This window comes from Sminthopsis crassicaudata, chromosome 4 (genome assembly GCF_048593235.1).
Source record: "Sminthopsis crassicaudata isolate SCR6 chromosome 4, ASM4859323v1, whole genome shotgun sequence".
Taxonomy (NCBI): domain Eukaryota; kingdom Metazoa; phylum Chordata; class Mammalia; order Dasyuromorphia; family Dasyuridae; genus Sminthopsis; species Sminthopsis crassicaudata.
Genome location: NC_133620.1, coordinates 54,399,089 through 54,423,909, shown reverse-complemented (window position 1 = coordinate 54,423,909; position 24,821 = coordinate 54,399,089). Strand labels below are relative to the sequence as shown.

The window sequence follows — 24,821 nt, the reverse complement described above, 5'->3', positions numbered from 1 at the left end:
ATGACTGGCCTCTTGCAAATAAATTCTTCCAATTAACCTAATTATCCCTAAAAACCAATTAATACTCAAGCTGGTATGAATCCCTCTTTCTTTGGTATCTCAATATTCTCTTTGAGGGCATGTCATCCTATAATCGACATTAAGTAGTGCAGGATAGTTTGCCCTCTTTACATGCAGGCAGAGATTAATTGACTTGCTATGTGAGGCAGGATGTGAATTCAGGTCTTCCGGATTCCAGGCTTAACATTCTGTTTACTGTTTCTTTGCCAAGTGATCTTTAGATGGGAAATAATAGAGAAAAAAAGAATAATAGAGCATTAAAGTTCAAAATAAGTAAGGAGATACAAAAAGTGTACCACCTAGCTGAAAATATTAAAAAAAAAAACTGAAAGAGGTATTTATTAAACCATTGGTCAGTGATATTTGAAAAACCATGGAGGATAGGAACAATGCTGCAGGACTGGAGAATGGCAAATTCATAAAAGGAAAGAAAATATAATTTGAAAACTATGGCTCATGAGCTTAATTTTAATTCTTGGCAAAATTTAGAAGTTTTATTAAAGGTTTGTTTGTGAAAATTTAGGAAGTGAATCGAGCAAAAAGAGCCAGCCCTTTATCAACAAAAAACTTGATGCAATTTTGTAGTACATTCAAAAAGGAGAATATAGAATGAGTCTGAGTCTTTTATGAGGGATTCCTATAGCTGGGCTCTGAATAATTAGCCTGTAAATAGGATTGTTCTTCTTATGGTGCACTCCAATAGCTAGTTGGAGTTCAGCTGCTATATGAGAGATATGTTTAAAATTTTTCTAATATTAATTCATGTGATTTTTTTTTTTACCTTGTGTGTAGATTTTGCCTGTTTTTTTTCCATTATCTAGTACATAATTTTTTTTTAAGTTTGGGGACTGGAAAAGTTTACAGAAATTAAGTACCTTTCCTTTTCTGGTCATGTGATGCAAAAAGTAGATTCTTATCTGAATGGTGGTGGGTAATGCTTATCAAAAACAATTAATAAACTAGCAATTTTAATTGCATAAAACATAGGGCGATCCTGGCCACTAATCAGGTGATTAATCAGAATACTTCTTTGTAGTTTTTGTAATGAATAATGCAGCATAGTTACCAAAGTGAGCAATCTTTGTTTTGTTCTCAAGTTGACAAGATGTTGAGCTATGGGAGAGGGGTATGTCCATCATGAAATCTAGCTTTATGAGTGCTCAGCAGTATTAGGTGTCAGGTAAGGTCTATAACTGGTCTGAGAGTTTCCTTATATATACCTTGTAGGACTAAATATATTAATGGAGGTGAGATAATGCCATAATTTTGTAAAATCCTAGTAGTTCAATAAAAAATAACTGATTTTAGTAAAATAACATGATGCAATCCTCTCTATGCCCCCAAATATACTGTTCTTATCTTCAAATTAAAAGCAATTGTGAGGTTCTACCTCTCATTCATCAGATTGGAAAGAGGTAGAAAAAAAGAAAATTGATAATTATTGAAGGGGTTTGGGTAAATTGTGCATGTTAATGTAATATTGATGGAGCTGTAAATTGTCCAGCCATTTTGGAAAGCAATTTTGAAACTATACCCAACAAGACACTGAATCATGTATGCTTTCAGACCCAATAATACTTCCAGACCTGTACTCTAAAGAGATCAGAGCAAGTAGTAAAAGACTTAGATGTACAAAAATATTTATAGCAACTCTTTCTTGTTTTAGCAAAGAATTGGAGCATGTATCAATTGGGAGAAATCACTTGTCAAATTATGGTATGCAGCTATAATGAAATATTATTATAGTATGAGAAAAAAAAACAAAAAGCTGGTTCTTGAGAAATTTGAAAAGGTTTGTGTGAACTGATTAAGGTAAAAAAAAACCAGGAAGAGAATTTATAAATAATAATAATATAAAGGAAAAAAAAGACCTTGGAAGACAATGAATGAATGACAGAAGCATTTATTAAGCACTTACTATGTGTAAAAATCCTGTGTAAAGATACAAGTAAAAACTTGGAGATAATGTCTTATCTTTGGGAACTCACATTCTGAAAGAAAGTTTCAATTATAAGTCAGAATTAAAGTTCCCATGTTCTTTAGGATATGTTAGCAAAACTGTGTCTGCTTTAATGTTATTTCCTAATTATATTTTTTCTGATGTTGGCTCATTTGACATTGCCAATGATTTCAAAGGCAAAAAACAATTTTTTTTTTCTGGATTTTCAGTAGCTATGGCTGCAATATCTGAAGATGCGGCTAGACTACATCTCTGCCACAGTTGCTTCTTGGGATAATGGCTTGGAGGATTTGGCTGGAAGCTGGGGATATTGGAGCGGGTGCTGTACTCCTGGAGCTCTTGGGCTTTCTTTCCTATTGGTGGCAGTTGATTAGCAGTTGTGATTGGTGGTAATGAAAAAGGCTGACCTCTTCCTCCACAGTTATAGCTCTACTTATTAATGGTTATTGGACTTGAATGAGAGCAAGTCTGATGGTCTGAGATTCCCAAGGCTCTTGGGTTTAGGGTTTTAGGCTATCTCTAATAGGATGTCTATGTAGGTGATAGTAATGGTTGCATTTGCCTGGCACATACCCCTTCCTGTCTCTCTTTCAGGGTTGCATCTGGTAGTGATGGATGACCCTTTCCCCATTGGATTTGTTTCCTCAAATGTTGGTTGAAGGCACTGACTTAGAAGCAAAAGTGGTGGTCTGGAATACTGGCAGTCCCGGACTCTTGGGTTTATTTGCAAGTTTATTGTTAGTTAGTTAGCTTTTGGTGGAAGTGGTGTCCAGGCATGTGGGTCCCTTGTAATTGCTCCACTTGATGATGCTACCTCCTATTTCTCCTTTATGTTACCTTGAAGCTTCAGCTAGACTAGTTTTGCTTAAGACCTAATATCAATGCAATGACCAATTTTGATTCCGGAAGACTGCTGATGAAGCATTCCCACTTATTGATGGAGAAATTATGGTTCCTAGATGCAGAATAAAGTGCACATTTTTACATAAGCCAATGTAATAATTAGTTTTTTTGACTTCATATATATTACATAATCTTTTGTATTTTTTTCTTTTAGTTGGGGAGTAGGAAGAGATAGGAGAGTAATATAAAAGAATAAGAAACATGTGGTTACTGAAATTTTTTTTTTAATTCACAGAAGAAAATAAAAGGAAAACTAGAAAAATAGCTTCAACGATAAGTATAGCTTACAAACTTACATGTTGAAGTAATTATTAGATGTTTTAAGATAAAAAAGCAAGCTATATCAATAGATAATAATAATTTCAGGTATAATTTTTTTTATGTTCTATCACATATGAAAAAATACCTATTTTATGTCATTTGCTAAATTTGGAACCAAAAATCCCCCCTAGAAATAAACACCTCCTCTCTTCTAATCTCTGTTTAAAAGCCCTTCCTTCCCTATCCTAGGTGGTGCCATATTTTTAGATTCCATCCTTCTCTACAAATACTGCCTGTCTTGGATGCCTAAAATCTGGATGTATCTGAGTCCTGGGATAATGGAGCAAAAGATCCTTTGAGAGGAAACACCAAAAGTAGTTGACCAATAAAGTGAGCTTTTGTCTTTTTTTCTCTTAAGAATTATATTGTGGTGGCTTGTTTTATTTACTTTCTAATTATAATGATGGCATTTTATCATAGTTGCATTTTTGAATGCTTTTCATCTTGATTTAATGAAGTAAATTAATGTAGTAAATGAGTGTAGGTTAACCCAAGAGAAGACATATTATGGTGGAAAGAACATTGCTCTTGTTCTATGGAGATATAGATTCAAATACTGGCTCTCTTAAGTTATTGTCTATGATGTGTAAATCACTAGCCCTCAATTTGTTTATCTGTAAAAGAAAGGAGCATCTAACTCCAAGTTTATTATTCTAAGATTTGTTTTCTTTCCTATTTGATTCTCCCTAGAATATAACAATATAAATATGGATAGAACTATAAATCATATAGTTCCTTTTCACCTAGAAGAGATTGTGAGGAAAGTTATGTATAAAGCCACTGGTTCATCTTGGTCTTGACATTGATTATTAGAGTGACTATATAAATCATAGAACTTCTCTCAATTTTAATTTCTTTATCTGTAAAATAGGGAAAAATTATATAGAATCTGAGAATTTGAGTTACAAGGAAAACTCAAGGAGCATCTATTTTTAACAGATACCTTCCACAAAAAACTGTGTCTTTATTACATCTGACAATTAGTTATCTATCTTTTGCCTGTAGAAAATGAAGAAAAAGTGAATTATCCTGTCCAAAGCCATGTAGAAATAAAATAAGAAAGCTGGCATTTGTATCTAGGTGCAATTAGATTACAAAAGTTGATTGAATGCTGAATTTGGAGTCTGAAAGAAGAGTTCAAATTCTTAATCAAATACCCTTGTACCTTACTTTCCTCCTCTACCAAATGGGAATAATAATAGTACCTATCTCACAGGATTGTTGTGAGGATCAAATGAAATAAAATATATTTAATGTGCTTTGCAAAATTTAAAGTACTACATAAAAATTATCTATTATGATTATGTTTTAAAGGAATATGGCTATAATATAATGCAAGGGAAATTTCTTGGGTAATATCATTCAATTACTATTGAAAGTTCCTAAGTTATTTATTAAGTTAAATCTTCTGATTAATTTTTGCAACAGTGGTTTATAGACAGATGAAAATTACTGGCAATTTGAGTGTTAATGAAAAAAGATAAGTTTGGACAGATTCCAGTGCACACGGAATCCCTATTCATACTTCTCACCCTCAAATGCTTTGTAACCAAGACAGAGAGAGAGAGAGAGAGAGAGAGAGAGAGAGAGAGAGAGAGAGAGAGAGAGAGAGAGAGAGAGAACGAACATCTCTTCCCAGAAATTTGGGGTAAAATCCTTAAAGTAGTAGCTATAGACTTTAACTGAAAACTATTTTGTGAGCTTTGCAAATTGCATGAGAAATGTTGCTATGATTTAGTCAAAATCAAATAGAATGCAGTGGTTACCTAATTATCACTTAATTATCTGTGTTACTGTGGAGGATGATGACAGTATTATCTACTAATTACTAAAATAAAGAAAAATAAAGCTAGGCTAAGGCAGACTCTTAACAGCCAAGACAACTTAGAGGATGGAGGCTGATTATCATTGAGAACCCGTGTCCTCATGGGTTTGATAATTCGTTCCCTTTGAGTGAGGATGGCTTCCCTGGCCCCCGCCCATTTCCCAGGTCCCATTAGGCGGTACTGGTATGGAGTACAGGGACCAAAGAAAACTTCCAAGGCCAGCTTGGGATCCCCGAGAAAGAGAGAAAACACATTTGGTTTGACACCGATTTCAGAAGCAATTTCATCCATGTATTGAACATATGGTACTCGACTAGTATCACGTGGGCTTTGCAAAAACCTAAAACAAAAAGAGAAAGAAGAGAAGTCAGAGGTTTTCTCTATGTCCCCTTTCCATAATAGTTTCCATAAAAGTTGGTTAGTGGAGATCTTCAGTATGAAGGAATGAATAAAATTTACCCCAAAGTCAGAGTTCTAAGAAGTTACAAAATTATCCTTAAGCAAAATGTATTTTTGGTATTTTTAGTCAAGTCAAATCAATAAATATTTATTTAAGTGCCTACTATGTGCCAGGCACTATGTTAAGTATTGGGGATAAAAATAATGCCAAAAATAGTTTCTGTCTTCAAGGAACTCACAGTCTAATGGGGATAGTGGTGATGATAACATGAAAGCAATTATATTCAAATAAGATATAAAACATATAGATTAGAAATTCTTTCAGAGGGAAATAATTATAAGATTAGGAATGGATTCAAGTCAGAAAGACTTGAAGGAAGTCAGGGAAGAAGAAAGTAAATGGAAGGAGGGAGAAGATTACAGGCATATGCAGCAGTTGGTGAAAATATATGGAATTTGGAGATTGATTCTAGTTCAAGGGACAGCAAACAGAAGAATTATTGGATTCTAGTGTTCATGGGGAATGCCTTGAAAACAAAATTAGTATCATTCTGAATCATTCCTTTATTCTGCACTTTAATAAGCAAACTCTACTCTTATTTCAGTTATATTTAACAGATTTTGAAGAATGAGCAGTTCATTCCCACTTACATCATTTTGCTAGTCTTACCTTGCTATTCTCAGCAAAACAATGATGCAAGATTATGCTGAAGGATTTATAATGAAAAATGCTAATCCAGATGAAAACATACTTTTTAAACTTTATTTTTACTAAGGTTTTCTTTTTTGGGAGGGAGATCTATGTTTTCTTTTGCAACTGACTTTTATGGAGATGTTTTGCATAACTTCACATGTACCTTCTCAATCTGAGTGGTGTGGGGAGGGAGGAAGGGAGAGAATCTGGAACTCAAACTTTTAAAAACACATGTAAAAATTGTTTTACATGTAACTATACACACACACATATATTTTGTTTGTCTTAGCTATTATATATGGAATACTGCTTCAGTCCTTTCCTCCTTCCATTCATGAAATCTTAGATTGAGGAGATTGAAACACACTAAATATGTTGTACCTTGCATTCTAATAAGCAAATGTATTAGAAGGTTTTTCAAAGCTGGAGATTCTGTATCTTTCTATAGAATCTTGACTCCGGTGTTAAGAAGTTCTATATGGGACTCTCAGAATCCATTTTTGGTAGGCAGAAAGGCCAAATACCATTAATATTTCTTTAATCCTGACTTCTGTAACAGGCTACCCAGATCTCATCAAGGACTGCTGGGAGTTCATTTGTCTGACACCATATCAGCACTTAAGTCCATTATCCTAGGGCATTGAGAATTCATTCAGGTTAGTCAAAAGGAAGGAAGATCCACCTGGTCTATTTTCTTGGTCAGACTTTTTTCTTGTCACTCATTTTTCATATATTTAGCTTCTCTTCTTGACTAAGACAGATGTTACTAATTCTATTCCTTCTGGGGAGATGGAAGACTGCCAGGACTTATTATTTATCTTATTGCTATGACTTCTAGAATCCCAGCACAATTAGCTGATCTACCAGTGTAACCTAAGGGCCGAAGCACTAGCCATATACTTTAGTAATTCACCCTTAGGACTTTCAGGCCTTTCTCTTTTCCCTGTAGCTGAACTTTCTTTCCTATATCATAGCCCCCAATTAGAGAATGAGGTCAGGGACTGTTGTTTTTGCTACTTGCCTACTCAGTGTTTTAGTTGTTTAGATACTTCAATCATGGCTGGCTCTTTGTGACCCCATTTTGGGATTTATAAAGAGTGTTTTGCCCTTTCTTTCTCCAGCTCATTTTACAGATAAGGAAGCTGAGGCAAACAGGGTGAAGTGACTTGCCACAGAAAGTAAGTGTCTGAGGCTGGATTTGAAGTCAGATCTTCTTTACTCCAGGCTTGGCATTTTATCCATTGTACCACCTAGATGGTCCTATACTTATTGTTTGATATAGTACACAGTAAGTACTTGAAAATGCTTTTTCATTTATTTATATTTTTATTCATAGGACTAATTTCAATGGATTTGTACTTTTTAAAAAGAGTTAGAATTTCTGCAGAAGTCTGTTTTTGCTAGACTGAATTACATACTTCCCTCCTCAAGTCTGTTATTAAAGATTTGATCTTTAAGTAAATATAAGTTAAGAAAGTTGGACTTTAATAATTTTGGTGGAATAATGTACAAAGTCTTTTAAGGAGAGGACTATTTTAATGGAATTGTTCTGAGGGCAGAGCTCTGAACATATTTCTAACCCCAATTGACAGAAGGAGTAAATGTAAATTAGAACTAACAAGCAGAGAAAGCAACTTTAATTATCCTTCATCAACCATAAAGTTTCTTACTGTTTGTTCAGCTTGGCTCTGGTTCGTTTAATGTCTGCCATCATATCTTTCTGTGAAGGTAATTTGTTCAATCCTAGGAAAGGAACAAAAATAGAATCTAAGCAGGAATGACTGGAGAAATCCTTGAATTAGAAGGAATTTTAGGAGATAATTATTAATAGCAACTCAAAGCCAAAGTTCCCACGTGGGATCTCCTAAAGAAGGAAAGGCAGCATTTCCCTTTCAGGAAGACATTATCTTCCTTATTGTGTTGCAATAGTTCATTCACAGAGTAGTTTAGATTATAGAAAAAAAATAATTAGGGGAAAAGAGCTTGGAGATTATGTCTTCTATATGAAGAATAAAGATAAGAAACTCAGATGAAGAATAAATATAAGAAACTAGATCTTCACAGGAGACAAAAGTCCAAGAAAAGAGCTACTAAATATAATCCATGGTCTCAGATGTCAGTAAACAAATATACAATGTATATATTTTTAAAAAAATGTAAAATGTATGTATTTTCTAAAAAATTAAAAAAAATCCTAATGTAAGAAGGCAAATTTCATTTCTTTCCACTGATAATTCACAAGTAACATTTTGAGAAACATCACTTCAGATTATTCCTGTTAATGATGGGAAGCTTATCTATAAGACTTGTGCCCCCAACAAATGAAATCCAATCCTGATTGGTGTATATTTAATGAGGTGGTGAACTCAAGAACCCTCAGGCCCTCCCAATATCTCCTTCAATGATGGGGGATCATGTCAGCTGAGAATGTGGCCTGATTATGAGGCATGAACCCCTTCTAGCTATCTGGACACCCTGACTAGATTCTCTCTGGTTTGGTTTTTCCTTCATAATCTAGTTTTCCCTAAACTCTAATGGAGAGATGCAAAGACAGAAACTCTTTCCCCCAGGTAAAGAACTAACTCAAACTGGATGTTGTTTATGCAACAAACAGAAATCACTTTCACAGTTGTGTGAGACCCAATCCAGATGCCTTGGGAAGAGCTGGAATACTTTTGACATTTTTAAGCTGGAGAGGGGGCTTCTCTTTAATCTAGTCTTTTGACAGAGAAAGAATATTATATATTATTATTAATAATCAAATGATACAGACTTAAAGTTGGTTTCTCTCAGAATAATGCAAATTCATACATAAGGTTCTTCAGAGAAGAAAGCTGTACCAGAAGGGGATATTTGATTAAGAAGCTGATTCTGAAAATGGGACTAGGAATTTCTAAAATATAATGATTGCAGCCACTGAGTCTTCACAAGAGATGGACTATATCTGGCAACAAGATGTTTCAGAGTTAAAGAGGACCTCAAAGGTGATCTACTATAAACTCTATCTGGCTAAAAATCTTCTCTCAAACACATTTGATAAAGGTTCATCTAGTGTCCACTTTTTGAGGAAGTACATTGTTTTTAGGCAGCACTAATGGTCATAGAAATGTAATTGTTATGTTGTGTTTTTTCCTTGCATTCAACCTAAATTTGCTTTATTATTTTCATCCAACGATCCCACCTAGTTCTGTCCTACATGATCAATAATAACAATAACATTAGTATAGTACCTATTCTGTTAGAAACACTTTCTCCATCTTATCCTCAAGGGCAACTTTAGAGACTTGGACAAATGCTAAGTTGAAAGCCAGATATGGGTGCAATATACCCATGATCTATCTATCTTGTAAGAAAATAAATATGAAACATGCCTGCTCTTGCTAGGCATGTATTTTTAACATCTTTGTTAGTGAATTCCTTTTTGCATAACCACACTGATATCTTTAAATTATTTCCCCTTTGGAACACTGGGAAATGAGTATGAACTGTGAGCATTTTTTTGTTTGTTTTTGTTTTTCTTCCTAGATTATTTTTACCTTCCGAATACAATTCTTCCTTTGCAACAACAACAAAATTCGGTTCTGCACATATATATTGTACCTAGGATATACTATAAGATATTTAATATGTCTGGGAATGCCTGCCATCTAGGGGAGGGGGTGGAGAGAAGGAGGGGAAAAATTCAGAACAGAAGGGAGTACAAGGGATAATGTTGTAAAAAAAATTAACTATGCATATGTAGTCAAAAATGTTATAATTATAAAAATTAATAAAAAATAAATTATTTCCCCTTTGTTATTCATTACATCTTTTTGTATTTTTAACAATATTTCATTAAAGCCCTAAAGAGGGCTTTCTACTACTCTTGAGAAGGCTTGTTGGGTAGGATTTTAGGCAATGAAACAGAGATAGGTAGGTGGGATGGTGGTTAGAACATTGGGTGTGGAGTCAGAAAATCTGAGTTCAAATTCAGTCTTAAATATTTATTAGCTATGGTACCACAACAAAATCATCCACTTAACTGTTTAACTCAGTTTTCTCAATAACAAACTAGGGATCATCATAATAATTTCCTAGGGTTGTTGCAAATTACAAATGAGGCATTTGTAATGTACATAGTATATTACATTTATAATGTACAGAGCTATCATCATTTGGGTCAAGGGGATAAGTTAATACTAGTATACTATTTATTTATATATCATCATCCTATATACTATACTAGTATATTAGCATTTATGTGTCATTTTATTTTTTTTATATCTCTATATATTTATTTGTCACTTTAAGATTTGCAAATTGCCAAAGAGAAATTCCAATTAAAGTAACTACCGATAGTATATTTAGGAATCTATCTGCCAAGGGAAAATCAGAAACTATATGAGCAAAACTACAAAACACTTTCCATACAAATAAAGTCAGATCTAACCAATTGGAAAAATATTAAATGCACTTGGATTGGGTGAGCAAATATAATAAAGATGACAATACTACCTAAACTAATCTATTTATTTAGCACTATATCAATCAGACCCTGAAAAATTATTTTAATGACCTAGAAAAAATAACAACAAAGTTCATATGGAAAAACAAAAGGTCAAGAATTTCAAGGGAATTAATGAAAAAAAAATCAAATGAAGGTGGCCTAGCTGTACCAGATCTAAAATTATATTATAAAGCAGTGGTTACCAAAACCATTTGGTATTGGCTAAGAAATAGACTAGTTGATCAATGGAATAGGTTAGGTTCAAAGGACAAAAAAATTCAATAACTTTAATAATCTAGTGTTTAACAAAATCAAAGACCCCAGATTTTGGGATAAGAACTCACTGTTTGACAAAAATTGCTGGGAAAATTGGAAATTAGTATGGCAGAAAATAGGCATTGACCCACACTTAACACCATACCAAGATAAGTTCAAAAGGGTTCATGACCTAGAAATAAAGAATGAAATTATAAATAAATTAGAAAAACACAGGATAGTTTACCTCTCAGTCCTGTGGAAGAGGAACTAGAGATCATTATTGATCACAAAATAGAAAATTTTGATTATATCAAATTGAAAAGTTTTTGTACAAACAAAACTAATGCAAACAAGATTAGAAGGGAAGCAATAAACTGGGAAAACATTTTTACAGTCAAAGGTTGTGATAAAGGCTTCATTTCCAAAATATATAGAGAATTAACTCTAATTTAAAAGAAATCAAGCCATTCTCCAATTGACAAATGGTCAAAGGATATGAACAGACAATTCTCGGACGAAAAAATTGAAACTATTTCTAGCCATATGAAAAGATGCTCAAAGTCATGATTAATCAGAGAAATGTAAATTAAAACAACTCTGAGATACCACTACACACCTATCAGATTGGGTAGAATGAGAGGGAAAGATAATGTGGAATGTTGGAGGGAATGTAGGAAAACTGGGACACTGATACATTATTGTGAATACATCCAGCCATTCTGGAGAATGATTTAGAACTATGCTCAAAAAATTATCAAACTGTGCATACATCTTTGATCCAGCAGTGTTACTACTGGGCTTATATCCCAAAGAGATATTAAAGAAGGAAAGGGACCTGTATGTACAAGAATGTTTGTGGCAGTCCTCTTTGTAGTGGCCAGAAACTAGAAACGGAGTGGATGTCCATCAATTGGAGAATGGCTGAATAAATGGTGGTATATGAATATTATGGAATATTATTGTTCTGTAAGAAATGACAAGCAGGATGATTTCAGAAAGGCTTGGACAGACTTATATGAACTGATGCTGAGTGAAATGAGCAGGACCAGGAGATCATTATATACTTCAACAACAATACCATATGATGATCAATTCTGATAGACAAGGCCCTCTCCAACAATGAGATGAGCCAAATCAGTTCCAATAGAGCAGTAATGAATTGAACCAGCTACACCCAGTGAAAGAACTCTGGGAGATGACTATGAATCACTACATAGAATTCCCAATCCCTCTACTTTTGTCCGCCTGCATTTTTTATTTCCTTCACAGGCTAATTGTACACCATTTCAAAGTCTGATTCTTTTTATATAGCAATATAACTTTATGGACATGTATACATATATTGTATTTAACTTATATTTTAACATATTTAAAATGTATTGGTCACCCTGCCATCTGGGGGAAGGGATGGGGGAAGGAGGGGAAAAGTTGGAACAAAAGATTTTGCAATTGTCAATGTTGAAAAATTACCCATGCATATATCTTGTAAATAAAAAGCTATAATAAAAAAAGAAAAAATATGGAATGACTAAACAAATAATAGCTGAACAAGTTGTGATATATGATAGTGATACAATGCTATTGTGCTATAAGAAATGAAGAGCTAATTGATTTCAGAAAAACATGGAAATATTTGCATAAAATAAGCAAAATGAGCAACATTGTATATGGTAAGAACAATATTGTTTTCAGAACAGCTTTGAGTGAATATTTTGACTACTTATAAATACACAAAATGTATAGAATAAAGATTTATCTGTCTCTATTGTAGTCATCTCTAGGGCAAAAGAGAAGGAAAAAATAAATAAATTTACATGATAATTTTGTATATTTTTAAAGTAATAGTAAACTGTGCATAGTAGACTTATAATTTCATGTGTACTCATCTTTTTAAAATTGTAAATGGTAAATGCTTGTTTTATTCCACAAATTTAAAATAAAATATAAAACAAAAAAAAAAGATTTGCAAATTGCTTTACAAATACATCATATTATCCTTACAACAATCCCTGGAGATATTTGCTATTACATTTTCCATATTCCAGTATTAAGGTTTTCCTTCATGATGTCTTAATGTTACTCTCTCAGGTATAAATAAATAATGAGACTTGGAATCCTTAAATCCTTTAATTTCCAAAGAACTGATTTGCTAATCTTTAATTAGATTAAACTTCAGTTTGCCAGAGCAGCTTACCATATTTTTTTTTAGTATTTTCTTAAGAGCAAGTTTATTTTAGTATAGTTTTTTAATCTGGAACTATTAAAATTTACCAGGCAGTAAAATTTCATGATCACCAATAGTGTACAGAGGTAGAAATTTAAAGATTGAATTTCAGACATTATGACAGGTTAATAGTAAAGACATATTAGGTATGGATATCCTCCTCTCAATTCATGTCCCATGGCTATCTATTTCACAAAAACAAATTCGCTAGAGAGCTGATTTGGGGAGTCAAAAAGATAGCTTTATATCCTCCGTCTAACTGTCTGACCTTGCTCAAATCATTTAATTTCTCAGTGTTTCACACAACTGTTTGTGACTATACAATAGGAAATTTACTCATTGGGAGTTTCCTACTGAAGTGAAATTTCAGGTCCAAATTAAAAGAAAAAAAGTGGATCTTATACCTACCCTTGAATACACGTACAGCCCAACGACTCTGTAGTTCTGATGTAGGAATGGTGGCTCCTACTGGTTGGAGGATACCAATAAAAGCAAGTGTTGGCTTCTCGAGAAAAGGTGGAAATACAAACTTATACATAGAATTCTGGCTGTCAATATTTTTCAAGTTGTCTTCCAAGAAAGAGAAATCAAATGTATATCCTGTGGCAAAAATTACAATGTCAATCTCCTCTTCAGTACCATCTTCAAATATTGCTGTGTTTTCAGTGAATTCAGTCACATTTGGTTTCACCACCAGTTTACCAGAAATGATGCAACTGGGCATATCATCACTGAAAGTAGGTTGATGACTTAGAAATCTATGAGAAAATGAGTATGCACAAAGAAAGTGAGCATACGACTTGTGACGGTGAGCAATAAACTTTGAAGAAGAATCTCTTTGCCAGAGTATTTTACAATTCTTTCATACTTTCCTAAAGACAGGTTACTTTTAGCTTAACTGTTCACATCTAGCATTATTAAAATTCACCAGACAGTACAATTTCCTGAGCATCAATGGTTTACAGAGATGAAAATCGAAAGGCCAAAACTACAGATTACAAATAGATGTCCTGCAATACATAATCATTTGACACCTGGCAAAAAACAAATCTATACAAATAAAATGTATTTATTTGTTAGTGGTAGTATCAAATTGGAATTGGGAAGAACTGATTATATTCTCACTCCTGTTTCATTGTGAGAATTCATAAATTCACAAGGGCTTAAGAAGAACTACACTGACATACTTTACTTTGCCCATTAGTCTATCTCTGAATATAAGAACCAATGTGAATTTTGAGGGAACTTGTGACTGACACTCTGATAATAAACTAAGAACTTAGGGGAAAAAAGGATTAGAAATCCTTTAAATATGCTAGTTTTATTACAGGCTATCATCAATAAATTTTTCAAAATGTATTTAACCTAATTATATTTTCAGTCTGTCCATATATTTCACCCCTTTCTGTGTAATATCTTTTATAAATTTAAAGTGGTAAGTTTTTTGGTTATGAGTTTGCCTCTTTCAAGTCTCAAGGAGTATTTTCTAGTTCTTAAGTTTTGATGAACAAGTTCAAATTTATTCTATCCATATTTTATTTGATTTTGTGAAATGATATCATATTGTCTCTCTGAGCCTTTGCATTCCAAGAATGAATATTAGAAGCATGCTATATTTAGGGTCAAAGGAACCAGAACAAATCCTGGGTCTGTGATTGATTATCTGGGTGACATTGAACAAGTTTAACCCTCATTTAGAGCAGTTAGGTGGCTCAGTGGATAGAGTCCTGGGCTTGGAGTCCAAAAGATTCCTTTTCCTGAATTCAGCTTTGACCTCAGAACCAAAATTCAAATTTAGTCTCACTGTGTGACCCTGTGACCCTGTGTGAGAGTCACTTAACCCATGTCTGCCTCAGTTTCTTCAAATGAAGAAATGGGGATAATAAGAGCACCTTCCTTATAGTGATGTTGTGAAGATCAAATCAAATAATAATTGTATAAAAGTAGTTTAGCCCACTGCCTATAGTATTTATATAGTAGACATCACATAAATATTTATTTATTTCACCAGTAATTTTCTGGTTTGTAGTTTCTTTGATTTCCTCTTCCTCCTCCTCCCTCTCCTTCTCTTCTTTTTGATAAGGCAATTGGGGTTAAGTGACTTTCCTAGGGTCGCATAGCTATTAAGTGTTAAGTGTTTGAGGCTGGATTTGAACTTTGTTCTCCTGACTTCAGGGTGAGTGCTCTACCCACTGTGCCATCTAGCTTCCCATAATCCTCTCAGATGTGTATATATGCAATGTGTACGTGTGTATATGATAGTATACATAAATATATATGTATGTATATGTATTCGTACATACTCTTTTAAACATTCTAACTTCATTCTAAAAAAAAAAAAAAAAGATATTTTCCTCCTTAGTAGTCATAGATCACAGATTGGTAAGAAGGGCATTTTACATAAAACAGACTAAGTTTTATGGCATTGATTGAAAAGTTTTATTTCCTTTGCTATTCTAAACTTTAAATTGGAATAATCAATGAATCCAAGAGAAAAGAAAAATAAGAAAACTAAATGAAATGACATTGGCTGATATGCCTAGTACAGAAAAAAGGGAGGGTCAAGAGAGTTGACCTTTGAGCCTTTGTTAAGGGTAGACAATCAGTTAATGGGATCTAGGAACATATATCTAATTTGCACATGTACCATTTGAACACTCAAGTCAACACAATAATTCCACATGAAAAAATATAGTGCAACATCTTCATTTCTTCATTCTCACTAAAATATAGAATAAGATGACCCAGAAACTTATTAGGGAAAGGTTATAGTGCACATTCTTGTTATGGAACTGAAAGGGACATCAATGTTCATTTAACCCAAAACATATTCTCCCAAAGCCTTAATAACACTGCACTTTCCATCCAACCCTCCTTTGCTTTCCATTTTTAAGGATGATATTTTGTTCTTAGAGTATGATCCCTGGTGGATTTATTATAGGGATTTTAATACATCTCCAAGTTTTCTACTTGACTACCCGACTTCAATGAACAACAACAAAAAAAAAAAAAAAAAAAAAAAAAACCAAACCCAAAAAACTTCACCTCCTCACTTCTGAATATACCTGTGCTGAGGCTGAAGACCAAAATCCTTGTGATTAAATTTGGAATTGAGTTTATTCTCTGCCCAGTTGTTGATCATGGATGTTGTTAGCCACTTATTGATGTTGTTATAAAGGCGTGTGAAGAGTACTGTGTCTATGGGGTACCCATTGTCCCAAACACGGTTCCATATCCAAGCACCTCGTCTTGTACTGAGGAAAACCTAGATGAGAAGGAAATTGGTATAATGAAATATATTTTCCTTACTTCCTTCTCCTCCTTTTCTTTACTTGATTTTATATAGCACTTTAAGGTTTATAAAATAACACATTGTCTCATTTAATCTTCATAACTATCCTGAGTGATAGATGCTATTATTTCTTCCATTTATTGATGAAGAAACTGAGTCTCAGTGATGTGACCAGGGTTATACAACTAATAAATATCTAAGGCATATTGAACTCATCTTCCTTATTCCAAATCCAGTACTTTATGCCCTTTGCCACCTAGTTAACTAATTGTATGAGTTAGAGGTGGAACCTGAATCCAAGTGTTCCTGATTCTGAAAATAGCTCTCTATCCACTATGTCATACTACCTCTCAGAAATACATTTATTAAAATCATGTTTAATCAGCTCATTTTTTGCATGACCTAAACTACTTCCATATAGCAAGAACAGATTCCTGGAGCACTTTTATTCTCAGGTTCTTAAACAAAACAAAATAGGGAAACAGTGAATCCATGCCTGGAAATCCAGATACTTTATGAATGGTGGAGAATGGATTTCTTTGAAGGATAATGTATTTATTAAAGCCAAACCTGTTTAGCCATATGACTGAGTTCACAAGCCACATCAGCTCCAGAATTTCCAATGCCAACCACAACGATTCTTTTTCCTAAAAATTTCTCTGGATTCTTATACTCCCAGGTGTGGAAATAGGATCCTTTAAACTTCTTGATTCCTGTGAAAATAGAAAGGATAAGGAGAGATAGACAGACACAGAGACAAAGAAAAGAGGAAAGGAAGAAAAATGAGGAAGAGGGAGAGAGGAAAAGGGAAAGACAGAGATAGACAAAGAAAGAGACAGATAGAGAGACAGAGAGACACACAGAAAGAGACATATGGAGATAGAGAGAGAAGGAGAGGGAGAGGGAGGGAAAGAGGAGGAGAGGGGAAGAAAGAGGGAAGAGGGAGGGGGAAAAGAAAGGAGAGAGAGGGGAAGAAAAGGGAGAGGAAGATAAAGCAAAAGGAAGAAAGGAAGGGAAAAAGAAAGAGACAAAGAGAAAGAGAGTCAAGAAAGGAAGATGGAGAGGAAGGAGCAATGAATTTAGAATGTTTGCTATTACTTCTTATAATTTATGTGTTCTCTCTCACTCCCTCCACTGGACTTAGTCTGTATTTACTCTGTACATAATTATATCTACATCTCACTGAAAGCAGCCCCCTCGTTCTTATTATTCTCTTTTTTAATGCACCCAAATTGTCTTTCTCTATATTTCTCCCACACACTGTCCTTCATTTCCAGTCTCAGTGCTTTTGCACTGGCTGTTCCCTATGCCTAGAATGCTCTTTCTCATTTCCAATCTCATAACTTCTGGCAAATATAAGTACATTGAATGAAATAATCCTTACCCTCAAAGACCTTACTTTCTAATGAAAGAAATAACACAATATGTATGCATATGCATACCTACACATGCATATGCACAATACATATATACATATGCAAATAGGCATATTAAAGTTGATAAATGGCAAGATTACAAATTAGTTAAATACAAATTTGTTAGGAGGGAGGGCATTAAGAGTTGAATGAAAGTGCATTATGTCAATATATGTATATATACATATATACATTATATAATATAAAAATTAGATAATATATCTGTTGTTTTGTTGTTTGGTTATTCAGTTGTATTTAAATCTTTGTAAGTCCAAGAACCATTTTTGGTTATTGCCCAGTCATTTTTCAGTCATATCTGACTCTGGGATCCTACTTGGAGTTTTCTTGACAAAACTATTGAAGTGGCTTGCCATTTCCTTCTCCAAATCATTTTAATAGTTGAGGAACTGAGGCAAACAGGGTTAAGTGACTTATACAGAGTCACACAGTAAGTAGTTGAGGTAAGATTTTAATTCAGATCTGCCTGACTCTAGGGCTAGCATTCTTTCCAGTGAACCACCTGGCTCCTTCTCCCACTGCCGACCTTAGTATGCCAATATGATCATGTTGGTTTGTTTGTTTGTTTGTTTTGTCAAAAATATCGGACTGGTTTGCCAATCCTTTTTTCCAGCAAATTAAAGCAAACAGATGAAATGATTTTTTCAGGTTTACACAGCTTGTTTTTGATGTTGGATTTGAATGCAGATCTTCCTGAGTCAAGATCTAGTGCTCTATCCACTAAGTCATCTGGCTGCTACATATTAAATAAATAAATAAATATGTACACATATACATTATATATATTTTAAGTGCATAGTATATGTACATATATATGCCTTTTAATGTGAGCATGGCCATAAGTATATGTTCACAGGTGCAAAAATAAATCTGAATTTATTAAGAATACAAATAATACAAAGATTTTCCCAATGGTTTTGTTTTATTATTCAATTGCTCCAAACCACTGGCGATCCAAATATTGCTCAATTCTTGTTTTCATTTTTAAAAATTGTAATGTCTCTTTCTAACCTTATAGGTAACTTACCTGGAAAGTCCTTTAATGGCAAATTAGGATAAGTATAATGGCCACTGCAAACCATGATGGCATCAAAGATGTAGAATTCCTGCTTCCCATCAGCATCTACCACAACATCCCACTGGCCAGTGGAAGAGAAATCAGAGCGCTTCTTTACACTGCATACCTTTGACTGGGGACAAAGGATTAAACACAGATCACTTTGACTCATGTTTTTGTAGAATTCTAGACCTTGGTATGTGACTACTACCATCTTTTCCTGAACTCTTAATTGAGATAATATCTATAAAGGTTCAGAGATTCTTAATCTGTTTTGTGTCATGGATTCCTTGGGGAATTTGGTGAAGACAATAGATCCCTTCTTGAGATAATGTTTTTAAGTCATGGGATAAGATGCAGAGGATTAGAAAGGAAATCAATTATTCTGAAATATTTGAATATTAAATATTTGAAAATTTTTTAGTCAAGTGATTTATGTATACAGGTTAAGAACCTCTATTCTGATCTAACATTTCCTTGTAGAATTCATTCAAAATGGAATTTCTTCACACCTGAAATCTGGAGTTTTTCTAGATTAAAGAAAAATTCCCTCCATGTTTTATGATCTGGATGCTAATGGTCTCATATTAGTAAATTTGTAAAATGAGTAAATAAATAAAATTTGAGCTTATTCTCTGTATTTATGAGTCTACTTATACTCCCATGAGCAAGCTGTAAATTATGTGTTCATTCTTTCCTTACTCACCAGGAAACGAATATACTTCAGAAGTTCAAAATGCTTGATGTACATTCGTAAGTACTCCATCATTTTGGAATTGTGCAAGTAGTTGGGATAATTATCAGGAAAAGGGTAATCACTGTAGGCTGTCATCTCCTTAGATGTATTGCAGGTCAGAGATCTGTAAATACCGGGTCTCCCCGCTTCTGCTTTTTCCTAGCCCAAAATTAAAAGGATTGTCAGTGTAAAGAAAATACCAAAATGGCTGAAAAAATGAAATTCAATGGTCTGATACTTTTCCTGCAGGAGACAAAGTCATCCTTCTCAGTTAGCTATATTAGTGGAAGAAATGTCATAAGATAAATAATTGAAAATAGATAATACATTCAGGTAATTAGAAACTTTAGCCCTTCTTCCCTGTGCTGGGAAACAAATGTATTTGTTGAAATGGCTCAAAGGCACATCTAAGAGTCAAGAAACTTGCTTGCCTCCTGCTCTGCTAGGTAGGGTAACATGGAAATTATTCAATGGCAGAGTGGGAGGGAGTAACATCATAATTATACTTCCTTTGTTAATTATAATAACACTGGCATTTATTGAATTTTTAAAGATTTCTAAAGCCCTTTAAAAATATCACCTCATTTGATCCTCAAACCAACTGTGGGAAGAGTATATTATTACTATTCTCTTGCACATGAGGAAACTGAAGCATAAAATGATTGTGACTTACCCAGGATCACACATCTTCTAAGTGTTTGAGCCAGAATTCAAACTCAGGTGTTTCTAACCTATGCTCTATTCAAAATCAAAGTTCTATTCATTGCACTACCTAGATAGTGGAAAATATAGCAGCTAGAGAATTCACAGGTTATATTAGGAACCCTTCAGCAGAGTTTTAAGTGTTATTTATAGAAAAAAAGGAAGATACAAAGTTGGTTACAAGAATTATGGATGATTGCTTTAATTATCTCTATTAACTCTCTCTTCCATTTTCTGTACAAGGAGTAGCTACTCGATAGTTTAGACTTCCAAAGGCAGAGCCAAGAAGGCAGAGTAAAGTTAGAAAGCTGCTCTAACTCTCCCAGTTTCCCTTGAAAACCACATGACTCAAACCTCTCTCCAACTCAAGATAGACTGAAAAAACTTCAAGAAAGGTCAGTCTCATTGTCGTGAAAAGGATGTTCAGTCCAGATCAGATAGACTCTGGGAAAGTGGTGAGAGGGTCTTAATCATGGCAAATCAGCAAGTAAGACCCTCAGTCCTTGGTTTAGTAAAGGAGCAAATCAATAGGGCAGCTTCCAGTCCCATCTCAGAAGGTAAACGCTGGGAAACCAGGCTGTTTCCTGAACAGAGAAGGCAAAGCTATCTCCTATAAACACAAGGGACTCCTGTGCTCAAAGCCAAGGTTCAGATCTACATTGGAAGCTTGGGGCACTCCCTTTACCCCAGGAGCACAGCTCCATCTTAAAGGTAAAGAGGAAAGCACAAAGAATTGGTTATAGCACTTAATCAGAGGCAGTAGGGGGCAGGATAAAATTACTATCTTTACTTCAGAATACAGAATTCAGAGAGTGCTGACAATTAACAATCAGTTCTTCTTTAGAGGAAGATACAGTGAATGTTGACAATTTGATCTCTAGTTCCTCTATCTCTTCAAAACCAGTGTGCTTTGCTGGTAATTTTCAGTTTTGCTGAAGTCTAGTTTATAGAATATTAAGCAAAATCTTGCTGGCCTATTCGGTAATCTAAACATTCCTTGGAATTGTCCTTCTTTAGGATCTGTTCCACTTTTAAGTTTCCAAATTTGCTGGCATATTGAGTACAGCATTTTAACAGCATCATCTCTTAGGATTCTAAATAGCTCAGATGGAATTCCATCACCTCCACAAGCCTTTTAGTTAGTAATGCTTCCTAAAGCTCACGATTTCATTCTCCAGGATGTCTAGCTCTAAACAAGTAACCATACTATCATAGTTAATGGTGATATAAAGATCTTTATTGTATAGTTCTTTTGTGTATTCTTGCCACCTTGTCGTAATTTCCTTTGCTTCTGCTAAAACACTACAATTTTTGTCTTTTATCATGCTCAGTTTTTCTATGAAACATCTCTTAATAACTTTGATTTTCTTGAAGACCTCTTGTCTTTCCCATGCTATTGCTTTCTTCAATTTCTTTTTATTAATCACTTAAAACCTTTTTATCTTTCCTTGATACTACTTGGAATTCTTTAGTTAGATATTATAATAAAAATAAACTATTTCATGTATTTTACTATTCATTGGGGGCAAGAATTATTAATTTTTTTTCTTTGTAAACTCAGAGCTTAAAGCAGTGCTTGGCATATAGGAAGTGCCTAATATATACTTGTTGATTGGGAGGTTTTTAGTCAATTTGCTTCTCTGATAATGGAGGGTAAAAAATAAAACCCTCACATACAGATAGATGTCAGGCATTAGCAAAAAGTTGAAATTTACCTGGTATCTCCAGAGTCCCCCAATGTCATTGCTTCCTTCAAAGCAGGTAGGTTCTAGTCCTTCTTCTAAACAACACTTAATGGCACTTATGCCACTGACCCCAGCTCCAATCACTGCAACTCTTTTCATTGGCATGACCTTCTGTATCAGAAACACAATCATAAAGGTCTTTTAGTTCTATTATTTTGGAAGTAAAATTACATTTTATCACTGTGTTATTTATTTTGTATTTCAGAATTTCATTGAAATGAGCAGGCTGTTATGCTATTGCTAGATTCAGTTGAAACTCATGTAATCGCTATTTTTAGATTATCCTTAGAACCTTGGTAATATCAAAGACCACTTGTCAGTTCTTTTAGAATCCATCCCAAATGTTCATAAGGACTATTTATGTGCGACCTATGGCAGAGCATTTCGAGCTCATATTGGTCTGCTCAGCCACAGTTGGATATGTTGTCACTTGTCTCTAACACAGTGATGTCATTTGGTCCTCTTTGAGAACCTCTTTGACAACAAAGGACAACAACAATAACAACAAAGAATCCCAAGAAACTTAGCTCCTGACATAGTATGCTAAAAACAATACTACTGAGAATTTCCAAATAAAGGATAGGCAACAACAAAAATATCCCAAATTATCAGATTGTTTAACAATTTTTTTCTAGTTCATAGTTATTTTCAGGATGAAAATTAGACTTTGCCTCTGGCCTCCACCTTTTATCTTCATATATAAAAGATTTGTACTGATAAATAAATCTGTTGGTGTTATAAATGTGGTCAGGACTATAATAAACACCTAATTTATTTGATTACAACTGTTCTAAATGACAACATAGGATTTTTTATTTTACTTTTCATTTTAGTCAACAAAATCTTGATTAAACAAATAGACTGCTATATTTTTATTATGATTTTTTGATTCTTATTCAAAGGACAAATTCTTAGAGTTCAAATTCTATTAATTAGACAAATTCAAATGAAAATTCAAATTCAAATTAATTAGACAAATTCTATTAATAATCTTTTTATGGACCTCATTCCCACCCCCAACCTGTACTTCCCTAGCTCATGCCTAATCAAAACTAGTCATTATTATTTCATCCCTGCCATTAAGTTACTAAATTGATAGATGGAGATTGGAAATGCTATAGAAAGTATGCCATTCCATCAACTTTTGTGGGTTCAAAAGAGCAATTGCCTATAGCCTCTGGATATGGGACTGGCATACCAATAGAATTGGTCAGGAACCTAAATCACCCAAATTCAGTATTTACTGTATGATATCATGATCTGACATACCTGAGTCCTATACCTATAATTTCACAAGTTCTACATATTAGTAACAATAACACATAACAACAATAATAATGTGATATTGATAATAATAATAGTGTTTATATAGTACTTACTATGGATTATGTACTATGTTGTACTATGCTTCCACTTTACAAACATTACCTCATTTATTCCTTATAGCAATCCTGAGAGGTAAGTACCATGATAATTCCTATTTTACAGGGGCGGGGAAGGCAACTGAGGCAAGTGGCAGTGAAGTGATTTGGATAAAATCACATAGGCAGTAAATGTCTTAGATTAAATTCTTTGTTGACTCTAGGCCAAATAGTCTGTGCACTCTGGAACCCCTTCACTATCTCTACATCCAGTGGTAAAAAAAATCTTTGTAGTTAACAACTTGTATCATCCCACAACCACATGAAGTTTTAGTAGTGGGAAAAGCATAGAATGATCACAAAATGCTAACATGAGAAGGGAGCTTAGAGATAATGAAATAATGAAGTTATAGTTCTCTGAAGAGGAACTCCTCATCCTGAAAATCTAAGGTGAAGTTGCTGGCCCAAGGTATCATTGTCATATAGTAGTCATACTGGGTGAAATTTCTTAGTTTAAAGAAAATAAATATATAGAGATTATTTAAAACATCCTTATAACTTCCAAAATTAATTTTAAAAGTAAACACCCCACAGTTGGAGGTTTTAATCTGTTCCTTTTTTCTATATATTTCTTAAATTAATCTGATTTAATAAAAGTTTCAAAACATTTCTCTATAATCATCTCTGCTCACCCCTATTAAGTGTTTTCTATGTCCTTATCTCTTCTGGACTTTTAATTTCTCTAACAAAGGAGGAAAAGGAGGAGCAAAATTTATCCTCATCATTACTTCAGTTCAATCCATTAAGCATTTATTAAGGATATGTTATTTACCGGGCACTGAAAAATAAACAGATTGATGTTAAGTGAGTTTTTGACCTCTTTAATTCCCAAATCTCTTCTCACTTAAGGATTTTGTATACTGGATTAAATATTATTGTTATGGTATAATAATGGACATTTTTCTATTATGCAATGATATAGCTATAAAATAACATTAAATTTGCATTCTTTCTACAGTTTTAGAAAATTGAATTGTTCAAACTAACCTGGAGCAAAGGTGTGTCCAAGAGCACTGGATAACAAAGGCGAGAGCTTCTGGGTGCTTGCCACTCGAGGATGTGTTGCTTCTACTATTCTCTCCTACACTGAGCCAGCCCACCAAGGTTATATTTATAGGATGCTTAATGCTGCAAAAACTCCTCCCTGTGTCTTTTCTCTGCTTCTGGCTTTAATTTTGTAGAAATTTGTCATGTCATCAGTCTTTTTCCCTTTTCTTTTCCCAATCGAGGCAACTCAGATTGAGAACCAGAGTGAATCAGCATCTATTCTACTTACTAAGTATTCAAAGGCCTGGTCCTTAGCT

General features: G+C 33.9%; 1 protein-coding gene across 1 annotated transcript; it reads right to left on the bottom strand.

The window, feature by feature from the left end:
- Window positions 1–2,146: 2,146 nt before the first annotated feature.
- LOC141540583 (flavin-containing monooxygenase 5-like) lies at window positions 2,147–22,201 on the bottom strand. Its single transcript, XM_074264658.1, has 9 exons — window positions 22,067–22,201; window positions 19,620–19,808; window positions 18,884–19,046; window positions 16,994–17,136; window positions 16,197–16,396; window positions 13,540–13,889; window positions 7,834–7,906; window positions 5,110–5,410; window positions 2,147–2,449 (listed from the first exon to the last, which is right to left on the bottom strand). The coding sequence occupies exons 1-9, from the start codon at window positions 22,199–22,201 to the stop codon at window positions 2,147–2,149; spliced, it is 1,857 nt and encodes a 618-aa protein (XP_074120759.1).
- Window positions 22,202–24,821: the final 2,620 nt, after the last annotated feature.

Excerpts from the sequence above, each read along its gene's own strand:
- LOC141540583 (XM_074264658.1), bottom strand. The coding sequence starts at position 22,201 with ATGCCAATGAAAAGAGTTGCAGTGATTGGAGCTGGGGTCAGTGGCATA. Across the intron at positions 5,411-7,833 it reads AGAGCCAAGCTGAACAAACA|GTTTTTGCAAAGCCCACGTG; the intron begins GTAAGAAACTTT and ends TTTTTGTTTTAG. Across the intron at positions 2,450-5,109 it reads AGTTGTCTTGGCTGTTAAGA|AGCTATAACTGTGGAGGAAG; the intron begins GTCTGCCTTAGC and ends ATTAATAAGTAG.